This window comes from Onychostruthus taczanowskii, unplaced genomic scaffold (assembly GCF_017590055.1).
Source record: "Onychostruthus taczanowskii isolate IOZ18803 unplaced genomic scaffold, ASM1759005v1 scaffold60, whole genome shotgun sequence".
In the NCBI taxonomy this organism is placed as follows: domain Eukaryota; kingdom Metazoa; phylum Chordata; class Aves; order Passeriformes; family Passeridae; genus Onychostruthus; species Onychostruthus taczanowskii.
This window is the reverse complement of record NW_024503680.1, coordinates 5,309,931-5,323,973: the sequence shown is the minus strand read 5'-3', so window position 1 is coordinate 5,323,973 and position 14,043 is coordinate 5,309,931. Positions and strand designations below refer to the sequence as shown.

Below are 14,043 nucleotides of genomic sequence, written 5' to 3'. Positions count from 1 at the left end.
CCTGTCCCCTTGCCGTGCCACAGACAGAGAGCACAGACCCGCAGAGGCTTCCTTTAAAGAGCTTTATTAGCTGCAGCAGGTCTGATGGTGGCAGGCTGGGGGGCAGCAGGGGAGCAGCGCCCGGGTGGGGAGGCTCGGGACCCCCCTGTCCCTCCCTGCAGCTCCGTCCCCAGTGGCCGTGGTCACCCGTGGGGCAGCAGGGACGGGCTCTGCTGTTTGCACTGCGACACCAGAGCCCGTGGGCCGGACCCTGCCCGGGGCAACGTGGTGCTGTGGCCTGGTGGGGAGGGATGCTTGGCCGAGAGGCGCCGAGAGCCACGGGCAGCGGGATGGGGCCACGCCGACGGGGCTGGGGGATGAGCGCCCCATCCTCGGTGGGACGCGAGGGGAGGAGGAGTGATGGGTGCAAGGGGCCAGCGCCCATGGCACACCTTCCCAGGCTACACGGAGCACGGGCAGCTGCCTGGCTGAGCGATGCCACTGCGTGCCGGGAGGATGCCAGGAATGTGCCGTGCCGTCCTTCCTCTGCTGAGCTCAGGCCTTGACGTGCTGGGGGCTGCGGGGCAGGCAGGGCAGGGCAGGGCAGGGCGGGGGGATACACACGGGCTGTAGGATGGAGGCTGGAACTTAGATACGCACTGTGGGGCTGGAACCGAGCAACTAAACGGGACAACCTACAGGGACAGGCGGCGGGGTCTGCGAAGCACGGGGAGAGCAGGAGGGTCCCGTGGGCAGAGAGCTGGGGCACAGCACAGTCCGCGGCACCGCCCGCACACGGCCGGGGATGGGGACCACCAGGCGTGGGCACATGCCCTGGCCCCGGGCACAGCCCCAGCGATGCAGCCGCGGCACTGACAGGACCGGCTCCCGCCCCAGCCTGGCACCGCCGGGCCCCGAGAAGGGGAGAAACCTGCGGCGCCCGGCGGGACAGCGAGGTGGCGAGGGGTGCTGGACAAGAGGGGTGGTGGGGCCAGTCTCTGGCAGGGGCTGCGGGACCCTTGATGGCTCCGCTGAGTCCGGGGCGGAGGGGGGCTCCGGCGGCCCCCCGCACCGCCCACCTACAGCACGCAGGAGGTGTCTGCCGAGCGCTTCTTCAGCTCCCTCCCGGCTTTGTGGTGGTGGTGGTGGTGGTGTGCGTGGGCTGAGCCCGGCGAGGCGAGCTCTGCCAGCGGGGTCTCCCGCAGCTCGGTGTCCTGGGGGTGCCCCGGGCCCCCCGCTGCCTCCACCCGCAGGTACGCCTTCACCTTGTGGTGCCGTGCCTTGCCGTCGCTGGAGTCGATCACCCGGCACTCGTACGTCCCCTCGTCCTCCAGCTTCACCCGCGACAGCCGCAGCTTGTGGGAGATGTTGCTGCCGACCACCTTCACCACCTGCGTTGGGCAGACGGGCGGTCAGGGGCCCCCAGGACACCCACTGCCCCCCAGACACCCGGGTCAGTGCCACCCCCGGCCGTGTGCCACCACGCCACGTTCCAGCTGGCGAGGACACGGCAAAGGCTGGTGAGGTTGGGGGGACCCGGCCCCAGCCTGGGCCGGCACGGTGATGGAAGCCCTGGCTCGCACCCGGCCACGCAGGGCTCGGAGATCGATGCGGAACCACGCTGGCTAATTAGCTTTTCTACCAAATTGATTCGCTCTCAGTATTTATCACCCAATGAAATTTAAGACTTACTCACTAGCCAGAGCCGCGGCTGCTCTGGGCTGGGTCAATAAATCAGATTTATAACCCACCCCGAGGCCCCTGGCTCTGTTCCCTATAATCACACTGGATGGCAAAGGCCGTTTTTCTACTCGCCGCTGCATTTGTTAGCTGAGGATTTTATGGTGTTTGGAAATGGGGCTGGAGAGGGGCAAAACCCACCCCAAACAGCACAGGAGGGCAGTGTGGGGACCAAGACCCCTCAATGTTCCCTCAGCCTCTCGCTGTGGGGGCACCCAGAGCTGGAACATGTGTGTGCCCACACGTGCACATACAAACACACACGAGCACACACAGGCTGCTGCACTCAGCTGCCCTGCACACCATGGGCTGCTGAGAGGGAGCTGGTGCCACAGGTCACAGCCAGGGCCACCCAAAGAGCATCTCAGGGCTGCTCAGTGGCCACGTGCAGCCAGGAGCCCCAGTCCTGCATTGCTGGAAGTGGGGGTCTGGGGGAACATGGCAGGGGCAGGAGGTGCCAGGCCCTGGAGCAAGTGTGCCCAGATGCTGAGACTGTCATGGGAAAGGAGCTTAAAAAAAAACAAAAAAACCTTAGTTGAGAGAGCCAGAAGTCACTGAAATTAATGGCTGGGAAATTTAGAACTAATAAAATAAAACCCCAATTTGCTGGTGCCACCAGTGGCCATGGAGCCACTACCCAGCAGGTCACTGAGCCTCAGGAGGGAAGATTTTATGATGGTCCATAACTTCTGCTGCTCTGCCAGCACAGGCAGGGCAGGGATGGCCCTCACTGCCCATGGGAGGCCAGGATGGGCAGATTTGCTGTGCCCAGCCCCAGCTCAGCCCTGTGCTGTGCCATTGGATTCAAAGGGGGAAAAAATAAACCCAAACTTATCATGTTTCACTGCTCTTCATCCCTGCAAAGCATTTCCAGCACCAGGTGTGTTTGGTGGATAACACAGCCAAGGGGTGCCTGGCACTGTGGCTCCCCCTTGGGATTTCCCTCCCTGTCACTGTCTGACCCTGCTGTTTGTTCCCAGTCACCTGCTGCTGTGGCTGTACCTCACATTCCATCAGAACCACCCATGCTCATTTACCTCCTCCACTCCATAAACACTTAATGATCAAGGACATTTGAAATAACAACAAACAAAAGAGGTTTGAAGCTCCAACCTCTCCCTGCTGGCTGGATCTGGAGGAGGCAGCAGAGACCTCGAATGATTCAAAATAAATCCTGGTTACACTCGCACACCCATCAATTCCATCCCAGCATGTAATTAACTGCCTAATTATGCTGAAACATGCACTGGTTGAGCTGAGAGGGAGTGCTGGCCCCAGGATGGCTCCATGCACCTCCTGCCCCTGGAGCAGGGCCTGGGTGGGATGCAGGGAGCAGCAGCCCCCGAGCTCAGCAGACAGGGCCTGGCAGAGCCCAGGCTTTGGCTGCTCCAGCAGCAGCCCTGGAACTTTGCTGCTTGTGGGGCAGGGAGCCACAGCACCTGGGGAGGAACAGATCCTGGAGGAACCTGCTTAGGTTTGGATATGGATTGTGGGTGTCAATTCATCAAAGGGGACATGACCCCAGGAGGGGACTCGTTACCACCAAGAGAACCATGCACTGATCCTGCAGGTGGGCACTGAAAGGTGTTGCTCTCCTTTGGGAAGGGTTTCCCAGGGATGAGAGGCTGATCCTGGGTACAGGGGCACCTATCTGAGAAGCCACGGGTGCCTTACTCAGTGAGTGAAGGAAAATGGAAGTGCCAGGAGAGCTGCCAGGTGACAGTGGGAAGATTTCCAGCACTGCTCTGTGTCTGTGGCACCCCCAAACGCAGAGCTGCCCAAGGCAGGAACATCCAGGGGAGCACACACCTGGCAGCAGAAGGCCAAGAGTGTTTTATTTAACTGATTAGTGGCTCCTCATTCTGCTCACATGAGCCTAAATGGCTTTGGGATGCTAATCCGCTGAGTCAATTGGATTATTTTATCCCTGGCATTAATGTGTCACTCAGATGCTGGACAGAGGGTCCAGGCTGTGCCTCTCGGTGCCAGGGAGAGCAGGGCAGCCACCCCTCACCCTGGTCACCCCCAGGACTGAGCCAAGGCAGACCCAGTTCTCCCACCCCAGTGTTCCCAGAATGTCCTGCTGAGCCCTCAACATGAACCATCACCCAAACTCACGCTGATTTTTGTCGCCTCTTTCCCGGGCTCCTCTGGTGGTGATGATTTCAGCTGTGGAAAAAGCAGGGTAGGGGGAGACCAGAGAGGGAAGAGAAATGGTCAGCTCAGCCCACCAGACCCCTTCCCACTCCCAGGATGGCTGCCCCAAGGAGGAAGGAAGAGGGAGAAGGGGGAAGAGAGAAGAGACTGCCCAGCCCCAGCAGACCCAGGCACGCAGGGGGGGTGAAGCCACACTGGGTACCCGGGATGGGAGGCACCAGCAGCAGCACAGCAGCCAGGGAGAATGGGGTGCTCACCCACAGGTCCCACTGCAGCTCAGCTCCAGGTGCTCCCCACGATCCGGGAGTGGGGATGGAGCCGTGATCACTGTGGCATCACTGCTGCAGCAGTGACCCCTGTTCCTGGAACTCTGTCCCTGTCACTGCCAGCTCCTGCCCCAGTGCCACCACCCCTCCTGCAGCCACTGGCTGTGCATTCCCAGTGCCTCCAACACCCTTGGCCCTGCCCACCCTCAACCCCTGGCAGCGCTCCCCCCCATCCTGGCAGCACTGCCCTGAGGCTTCTCAATTTATGGCAACACCAGCAGCAGCCCTGCCAAAGACACTACAATAAAGGCTCATTAAAATCCCCAAAGCTGTTTCCCATTCTTTGGCCCTTATCTCTGTGTGAACAGAGAGAGAAATAAAGAGAGGCTGTTTTTCGGACCAGTACACAGAGAAACAGGGGACAAGGGAGGGATGGAGGGTGCAGGGCCAGGAGGGATGAGCTGGTGATGAGATAGGTGAAGGCACAAGCACAAAAACAAAGCCTCAGCCTGGGATGGGTCCTGGCAATGGGCCAGGCAGCCCCTTGGCTGGGAAGGGCGGCCAGGACAGCCCAGCCCCGCTGCCCCGGAGCACCCTCAGTGCAGCTGGACATTGAGCAGCCCAGTAATGCACCACAGGACCCCCGGCTGCTCTCTGTCAGAGCAGAGGGTGAAACCCTGCTCTGCCGGTCTGGTCAGCGCCGGGTGCTGCTGCGGGTGGGGGTCCCACCAAAACCCAACCGTGGCTGCACAAAAAGCCCTTCCCCATGGCAAGTGCGGGCAAGGGCTCTGCCTGGGGGGCTCTGCCTGGGGGGGCTCTGCCTTTCTGTGCTGCCATGGAGGAGGAGGATGAGGGGCATTACCTGACTGGAAGCCCACGTCTGTTTGTCCGTCCAGTCCTTGTGGTTGCGGACGTACCACCACTGGATCTCCAGGGAGTAGGAGGGGGAGCCGCTGCCGCGGAAGGAGCACGCCATCTCCACATCCTCACCGGCCTGCGCCGTCATGTCGTGGGGGGTCTCGGTGAAGAGAGCTGCTGGGGACAGAGCGAGGGCTGCGGGGGCCTGCGGGGACAGAGCACTGTCCCGGTGAAGGACAATGCCCCCAGCCACACGGGCAGAGTCACCAGGGGTGCCTGGATCCTTCCCTGGCCAAACAGACCCAGCCCTTACAGCAGAGCAGGCAGGTTCCCTGTCATCCCCAGCTTCTCCTTTCCCACCCCAGTGTCCCCTCCCCACCACAGCAGAGGTGCCTGGCCCCCACCCCAGGCACTTTGCAAAGACCAAAAGGGGACAGGGAGGGAGCAGTGCCCCCCTGCTCTCACAGCATCCCTCAGACCCCTGCCCCAGAACGAGCACCACACCTCTGAGGTGAAGGAAATAAATAGAACATGATAGCATCTCACTCAGATCAGGACATAACTGAAAAACAAATCCTCACTTAATGCGGCCCCAAACAGGCTCCCACACGCCATATGGTTTGCTTTCCTCGCTCAAAACAAATATTGTTCAGAGATGTAATTAGAATTCTTTTCATCTCCTCTGGAGAGACTGTTGTTCCTCCGTACAGACGCCCCGGTGTGCAGGGCACCGGCAAACGCTGCTGCCACCATCGGTGCAGTGGCTTCTCGGCGGCACGGCATGGGGACAGGTCTGCCTGCCCCCTGCCAGCCCCCTGCCAGCCCCCTGCACACCGCGGGCACTGCCGAGGGTGCCCTGTGCCTCCTGTCTCCGCTCACCCCTCCTGCTGCCGGCACTGCCGCCTCACAGCCACAGGGCAGCTCCCATGGGAGCCACCGGCGCCCTCCGGGACACAGCCCGTCGGGAGCAGCACTCTCTCCAGCCCTGATCCCTCGGAAAACCAATTATTAGCAGCCCAGACAAAAAGTTAATACCTCTAATATCTCCCTGTCCCTCTGGACGCATGGAAATCCCATCCACTTATCGCTTTCCTTTAATCCATCTCAGCAGGGAACAGAGGCAAATACCCAACGCTGGGGTTTACCAAGGCAGGGTGTCCTGGTGGGGCTCCCAGTGCTGTTCCCACATCCTGTTCACCCAGAACCCGGCACCACAGAACGTGGATTCTGTGCTGGGGAGTGGAGGGAGCCCCAAGGGAACAGCTCTGGTGACCGAGGGCTGGGGGACGAGCAGGGGGGTCTTGGCACAGGAAAAGTGTTCCTCTGTGCTCCAAGCCACAGTGGAGCTGAGGCTGTTGTGTCCAGTCATTAACCAGCACTCTCCCACCATTCCCTGGCTGCAGGCAGGATGTCTTGCCCCACAGAATTCCTGCTGGCAGCAGCAATGGCCAAAGCCAGCGGGTCCCAGCAGAGCCTGCACCAGCCCCCAGCCACCACAGCTCCAGCAGTGCAGGGGTGGGGTCATGCCCTCAGGGCTCCAGCCAGGTCCAAATTGCTGTGAACACAATTAAAATCTGCTCCCACAGACGGGAATTTGGCCGATAAGCTGAGAAAAGGCTGGATTGAATCAAGCGCCTTCTTTCTTTGATTTTAATCAGGAAACGTATGTACTAATTAACCCCAGAGCTCAGCCACCTCCATGCACATCCAGAGGAGCATCGATCCTGCAGATGGATGCCCAGGGTCATCACCTTTGCTGGGGACACATCTTTCAGGTATGTCCCCCAGCAGCACCGTGTGCCCTCCCTGATGGATGCTGTGGACGCCGGCCCCACTGGACAGAGGTGACTCAGTGCCCCTCACAGGGACACCAGTGGGGATCAGGGTCCCCCCAGGAGCCCCCAGGCTGGCCATGGACCCTGCACTGTGTTGGCCAGGCTGCCTGGACACTGCTCCTGTGAACACTGGACAAGTCACCAACTCTGCCCGCTGCCCTGTCCCCCGGTGTCCCGGTCCCTGCCCACCCCAGCCCCGTCCCTCTCCCCCCACTGACACTGGAGCCACATCCCAGCAGGATCACAGCGGGAGGGACAGAGGGGCCCGTCGGGGGCCGCTGCTGCGTGTGCTTTATGGCCTGCTACCTGTCATAAACTGAGAAAACCAGGATCAATAAATCTTCCAGGAAATAAAAATCAGGGGAAATAAAATGAACTCAATGGGGAAACACAGATAAACAGAATTGAAAATACCTGCTGGGACAGCTTGGTGCTCTCATAAACCAGAGACAGACCTCTGTGGGCACCAGCCCTCACCTTGGCCAGGCTCTGCACAGGGAGGGGGCTCCAGCAGCAGGGACGGGGCAAGAGCAGGTCGTGCACTGCCCTGAGCACCTGGAAATGACCTCAGACCCCTGCTCTGTCCCCCTGCCTCCTCCACAGGCCCCACGCAGCACAGAAAGCCCCTGCAGGACTCTGCCTGCTGCCTGCCATTCCTCGGCTGTGCCAGCTTCCACGGCCCCCCACCACAGTCCCCACAAGGCATCAAGGACGACACCAGAGCAGCATCATGGGCACCAAATCAGGCTAATTGCTGTGCAAAGATGTACTGGAGGACAATGAAATATGCACTGGACACTTGCAAACTCCTGTTAATCACCCAGTCAGCGCAGGTTCCTGCTCCGGGTGGGATTTTTTTCCCTAAACCAAGAGTCAGAAGCCTCTTTCTCTGCCGGGCAGGGCTGGAGCCCCTCGCTGGAGCTGCAGCCGGGCTGGAGGGGTGACAAGTGCCAAGCAGGCAGAAGGGCTGGGGCTGGCTCTGTCCCACGCTGGGCAGGGACAGGGGCTGGGGGAGCAGAGACCTCCCTCTGCTCCTGCCCGCTGGAATGTCCATCCAGAGCCTGCCCTGCGCCCCGGTGAGGGGCCGGCTCTGACCGGCTGGGTTTTTACTTTTCCTGCACTACTGCAGGAAAAGCAAATGAGTCCAACAGAATCCACCACCACTGGCACTGTCCCCAGGCACCCACAGCCCCTCCCCAGACCTCCATGACCTCCCCAGCAGCCTCCCCTTCCCAGGAACCCGCGGCTCCTGTGGCTGATGGACAATGACAGCCCCGGCTTCCGAGACACATCCCGGCACACGGACCGAGACACAGATGGACCCTCCTGGCTGCCACAGGACCCCCCAGCCCTTGGCACAGCCTGGGTGGGAAAGAGCCATCCCGGGGGATCGGGAAACACCCTCCGGATGGATGCGGGAGAGAGCTGGGCACTGCCCCAGTGCCTGTGTGACCCTCGCTGTCCCCACCGCGGGGACACCGCCTCTGCCGAGGCTGCTGCACAGGTCGGGCTGCAGCCCCGCTCCCCTCCCCTTCCCAGCGCCGCGAGCAGCCGGGGATGCTTCTCCTCCTGACAAGCCTGCGAGCAGGGATGCTGACCCCGGGGCGCTGCAAACACATCGCGGTGCGAAGCGCTGCACAAACACGGCGTGACGGCCGCGTCGCTGCTGCGAGAGGGCAGCTGGCTCCGGCCCCGCAGCTGAGCGGGCAGAGCGCCTTGGCGGCGAGCGCTGCTCTCCTCCAGCCACCCGGCCATCCTGACATCTCCCTTGCCACCAGACGCGTCAGGCTGGAGCGTCGGGGCCGTGGCTGGGGCCGGGAGGCTCCCACCACACGCTGGGGATGGCAGCGCCATTGCTCTGCCCCTCTTTAGTGTCATATGAGCAGCAGAAGGAGCTCCGATTTGCAGCATGTGAATTAAAAACAAAAAAAAAAAAACGCCACCTAACTCGGTGAGTGTGATCAGGCCAGCGCTCACCTCACCAGAGAGCTGGAATGAACCTTGAAAACTGCAGATATTTCCAACAGTGCCCCTTCGCTGCCCCAGCTCCGGCCCTCAGCGCTTCCCACTCCCCTAATGTTTAATCCTCTCAGCGAGAGCGAGGCCAGTGGCGAGTGTCTCCAGCCTGGCCCGGCTACACACAGCTTTGCCCATGCAAGGGGACTTGCTGCTCCCATCTGGTTCCTGGGGACTCACAGTTCTCAGAAAATTCCCTCCCAAGGGGCTCAAGGAAGAGCTGCTCTTTGATAGTCTAAGTAGCAAAGCCCTAAAATGGCCTTTTTTTGACAGCTCCCCATGGGGCTCCAGCAGTGCGTGCAGCCAGCCTGCAGCCACTCCTCACTCTGGTGCTGCTCTCTGCCAGGGGATGGTTCCCAGCAGCCAGGGGAGGATTCTCAGCTGGAATCAGTCAGAAGGAATGGGATAGGGCAGACAGGATCAGCCCCCCTGGTCTCACACCCAACACCCAAAACACGAGCCACCAGCACCGTCAGCCACTGCCGAGAGCTGCCCACGCCACACACAGGTGCTGGTACCATCCCCAGAGCTGGCAGTGCCTGGTGCTCATGGACACAGCACCCTCCTGCCCGGCTCTGCCCACCCCATCACTGCTGGGCTCATCCCAATCCAGCTTCACACGGAGCACACGGCACAAGTCATGAATGCACCGGCACAGCCGAGCCCAGCTGACGTCCCCCGGGCTCAGTCGGGCACCCAGCGCAGATGGAGCCACAGGGAGGGGACAGCCAGGCAGGAAAGGGCCCTGCAGGAGGGGAAACAGCCACGGAACAGAGGAGCTCAGAGAGAGCTGTTGAGGACAAGGCCAGGAAGGGCTGTCTGTCCCGAGGTGCACAAGTCCCACTCACAACATGAACCAAAATCCCAGCAGAGCTGCGAAGGGGAGAGGGCTCAGCAGGTGCCCACCTGGGCATCCATCTGGCCCCCAGAGTGGCCCCTGATGAAGGAGGCAGCAGAGCAGAGCCTCCAGCTCCCTGGCCCACTCCAGGTCCTCACTCCAGCCCTGCCGTGCTGCCCACAGCTCCCAGACCGCGTGCAGCCGTGCCGGCTCTTGGTTGATTCCTGCCTCGCTCACAGGGAACCTTATGATTAAAATTAGCTGTCACTGTCCTAACGTAATAATTCCCAGTGTCTGGCCCGTCGTCTGTCAGCCGCTTCAAGGGAAGAGAAAGCCCAGACGTTTGATGAGGAGAGGTGTCAGATGTAATTGCGTTGAATGACTGCACGAACAGCAGCAGGAAAAACACATCGCGTGGAGAATTCCCACCAGGAAGCGTGCAAAAATCCGGCAGAATGCAAAGTGTTTATGAAAGTAATTGATAGAATAATCACTGGGGTGTGCGGGAACGGAGCAGGGCAGCGCCCTGGGGAGCCGGGCACGGCTCCCTCCAGCCTCCGGCCGCGGCTCTGCTGAGGCGAGGCGAGATCGCCCGTACACGATGCCGGCAAGAAGCCGGGCTGCTCCTCCTCAAGGCACGGCTCCCCTGCCCCGCTCCAGAGCCAGCGGGCTGGGAAAGCGGCTGGAGCTTCCCAGCCAGCACATGAGAAAGCCGATGGCAGCAACCCAGCGTGCACAGGCTGCAATGGGGGGCATGAATAATTGAAGGCGCCAGCCTGAGGAGAGGAGAGAAGGGGGAGAGGCAGCACTGTGGGTGAGCAAGGGATGGTGGGATGGATCCTGCGGCTCAGATGCTCTCACGGGGCAGTTGGAGCCCATCCTGGCTCCATCCTGGCCAAAGGCAGAGCCTTTGCTGTGGCGGCAGATAAAGGACTTTCTTTGACTGTGACTTTTCCCTCCCCACAGCCGAGGCTGCCCTGCGAGCAGAGCCCCGCTGCCCGCTGTGGGGTGGCAGGATGGGGGAGCCGCCCGCGCTCCGGGGATGCTCATGGCCGCTCACCATGCCTGCAGAGCTGCCCCCGGTCAACTCCCCCGCTGCATCCGGCGTGGACAAGTTAAAAGGAAGAGCGAACACACTCCGGGGCTGTGGCAGAGCCTCGCGATGCCGTGGAGGCTCCTGCAGGCCTCCAGCACCGGGCAGAGATGCAGATGGTGGCGAGCTCCGGGCGCTGCCGGCTGCGGGCAGAGGCTGGCAGGACCTGCCCGTGCCCGCCGGCCACAGCCCCGCTCCCGCTGCACGTCTCCAACCTGCTGGACTCTCGTGGTGTGGAGGGAAAGCTGCACCAGCCAGTAATGAAATGATCAGTCTCCGATCTGCTAAACAGCGATTTATACAGGTTTTCAGCACACACAGCTTTTATCAAATTGGTATTCACCTACTGAACACAAATGGCTTATTATACATGACCCACTTATTCACTGCTTTTCAGTATCGTTAATAAAGGTTTCTGTTGTGATTAAGTGAGTTGCTGCAGAACTGCTCGAGTAGCAAGCTGTAATGTGGCTCCAAAGTGCACTCGCCCTCCCAGAATATTTCATCTCCTTGGCTCCCTGCTCCCTCACAGCGACCATTTCACTATTTATTTGCCTATTGCTGAATTTTTGTGGGGAGCAGCGGTGGCTAATGGAGGCTCTTCACCCACCTTTCCATCTGGCATGCCAGCCTGGCAGCTCTGGAAACTCTCCTGCCGTGAACCCCAATGCAGAGGCTGATCATCCCTTCCCTGGGCAGGCACTGCTGCGGGACACCCCAAACTGCGGGACACCTCACCCCTGCCATCCTGGCATGGCCCGAGGCGTCGTGTGCCTGGAGGCTCCTCGGGGCAGAGTGGCTCCCTCCGCACACAGGAGGCCCCGGAGCCGGGCAAGGGAAGAGCTGGGACCCGGGCACCCAGGATGTCCCCGTGGTCACTGCTCGCGCTCAGACTGGACGTGCCCGTGTCACTCCAGAGAGCCAGCAGGGTCCCAGCAGCCTCCTCCGAGGGGGCTTGGTCCCCTGTCACCTTCTCGGCACCCACGAGGGAGCTGCCCCTGCGCCAGGTTCCTCACCGGAGGGTGCGGGATGCAGGAAGAGGTTCCCCTTCCCAGCCCCGGTGGATCCCAGCGGGCTCGGCAGCACGGACCCGCCGAACCACCGCGCACCGGAGGGAGCGGAGGAGCGGGAGGCGGCGGGAGCCCCGCTGCCGGGGCGTGGGGCACCGCACGGCGGGGCGGGCGGCGGCACCGGGAGGCGCACCGGGATGTTCACGGACGCGGGGTGCGGGTGGTGGCGGCGACACCGTGAGACACAAGGAGACGGGGTGCGGACGGCGGCGGGCACCGGGAGGCGCACCGGGAGGTTCACGGGCACGGGGTGCGGGGGGGTGCAGGCACCGGGACGCACGGTGCAGAGCCCCCGATTCGGTAGCCCAGCGGCAAAGGCAGAGGCCGCCCCCGGGCTCCGGAGAAGGGAGCGGCGAAGCCCAACCCCAGCTCGCCCCGGCTGCCCCCCGCTCCTCGAGCCGCCGGCGCGACGGACCGAGACACGGAGCTGCCCTCGGCGGCGGAGCCCGACCGGGATCCCCGATCCCCCGCACCCGTCCCGCTGCCCGGGCAGGAGCCGCCCCGACCCGCCGCCAGCCCCGCGGGACACCGAGCCCCGGGAGCTCCCGCCGCTCAGCCGCCCCCTTCCCGAGCCCCAGCCGCCGCCGCCGCCTCACCGCTGCCCGCCGCCGGGGCGTCCCACGGGGGGTGCCGGGAGGCGGCGCCGAGCTGCAGGTAGAGCCCCAGGTAGTGGAAAATCCCCAGGGCCAGGGCCAGGGCGCCCATCTTGCCGCGGGCGCGTCCGTCCCGGGGGCGGCGGCGCCGCCGGGCCGAGCCCTGTCCCCGGGGCTGCGCCGCGGTCCCGGCGCCGCCGCGCTGCGGAGCTCTTCCCTCGCGCGGAGGGCGCCGCGCGCCGAGGCGGTGCCGCGGCTCGCCCGGAGCCTCCCCCGCCCGGCGGAGGGATCCCGGCCCGCGCGCACCCCCCAAGTTTTTTTCCCACGGTTCATTCCCAAACTGCGCGGGGCGGGGCCGGACCCGCCGCGCCCACCGGGACCCCCGGGACCCCCCGATACCGCCCCACCGGGACCCCCAGTGCTGCCCCGCACCGCCGGGATTCCTCGCACCGCCCCACCCGGACCCCTCCGCGCCCACTCCGGACCCCTCGGCATCCCCAGCGCCCCCCGTCCCGCCAGGACTCCCGTGCCTCACTGGAACCCTCCGCACCGAACTGCCGGGACCACCGCACGGCCAGAGCCCCGCACAGTCCCGCACAGGGAAAGGTTTCTCCAGGAGCCGGCCCCCGGTCCCCGCGGGCGAGACCCGGGCACCGCCGGTCTCGGCGGGGAGGCTTCAGCACCCGGGACAGCGCCCGGAGCAGAGCGCGGCTCCGCCCGACCGGCCCGCTACGGCACGGCACAGCCCGGCACGGCACGGCTCGGTCTGGTGGGGCCCAGTGCGACCCAGTTCATCTCAGCACGGCCCCCTTGTCTGCGATGCAGGGCCGGAGGGGCAGTGCCCGGCGGGTGCGGTGCCCGCTGCTCCGGCTTCACCAGGGCCCAGCTGGGGACACTTCCAGGGGTGTTTGAAACGTTACAGGAAGAACAAGGACGCGCGTCGCCACGTGTAACCTGACCGCCGTTCCACACTGTGCAAGATTTGTCTCAAAAGGAAAAACCTGCAGCTGGGGTGGGTTGCAAGCTCACCTGCAGCCTCAGAGCCCAGCTGGAGCGTGGCTGGTGGCACCAGAGAGAGCTGGAACAGCCACCCTGCTCCTGACACGAGCAGCATTTCATGGAACCGCCAGGATGCCGATGGCCCTTTGGGTGCATAAACCCTGAGGCCAAACCCACCAACAGCACCAACACTTCCAGAGCTGCACCTCACAGCAGGTCACAACCACAGCACCAGCACCTGTGCAATTCCTCTTCTGGAAAGCCTAAAATTCACCAAGGGGCCCAGTGGTGCCATATCACTGTCCTGAACACTGGGCTCAGCACCAGCGGAGGCACAGAGCAGGCGTCACTCACACGAGAGTATCTGCATGCAACAGAGCAATCAAAAGGATATTATTTGCTCTCTAGATAAACAGAAAAAAATCAGATTATTTCAGGTGTTTTCTGCCATGAGATGACAGATGTTGGCTGCAAAGAGATTCTTTAAATTGGATTTGAAAATACTGACTGTATTTCCTCAGCCTTCCCTTGGCAGGGCTCCAAAAGAGTGGGGGTATTCTTCCCATTCCCCTCCAGCAAGGCAGGTCCCTGGCCAGGAG

General features: G+C 62.6%; 1 protein-coding gene across 1 annotated transcript; it reads right to left on the bottom strand.

Moving 5' to 3' along the window:
• Positions 1-89: 89 nt before the first annotated feature.
• On the bottom strand, positions 90-12,595 carry VSTM2L (V-set and transmembrane domain containing 2 like). The gene is made up of 4 exons (XM_041419315.1): positions 12,449-12,595; positions 5,005-5,177; positions 3,838-3,888; positions 90-1,370 (listed from the first exon to the last, which is right to left on the bottom strand). The coding sequence occupies exons 1-4, from the start codon at positions 12,555-12,557 to the stop codon at positions 1,059-1,061; spliced, it is 645 nt and encodes a 214-aa protein (XP_041275249.1). The 5' UTR covers positions 12,558-12,595; the 3' UTR covers positions 90-1,058.
• Positions 12,596-14,043: the final 1,448 nt, after the last annotated feature.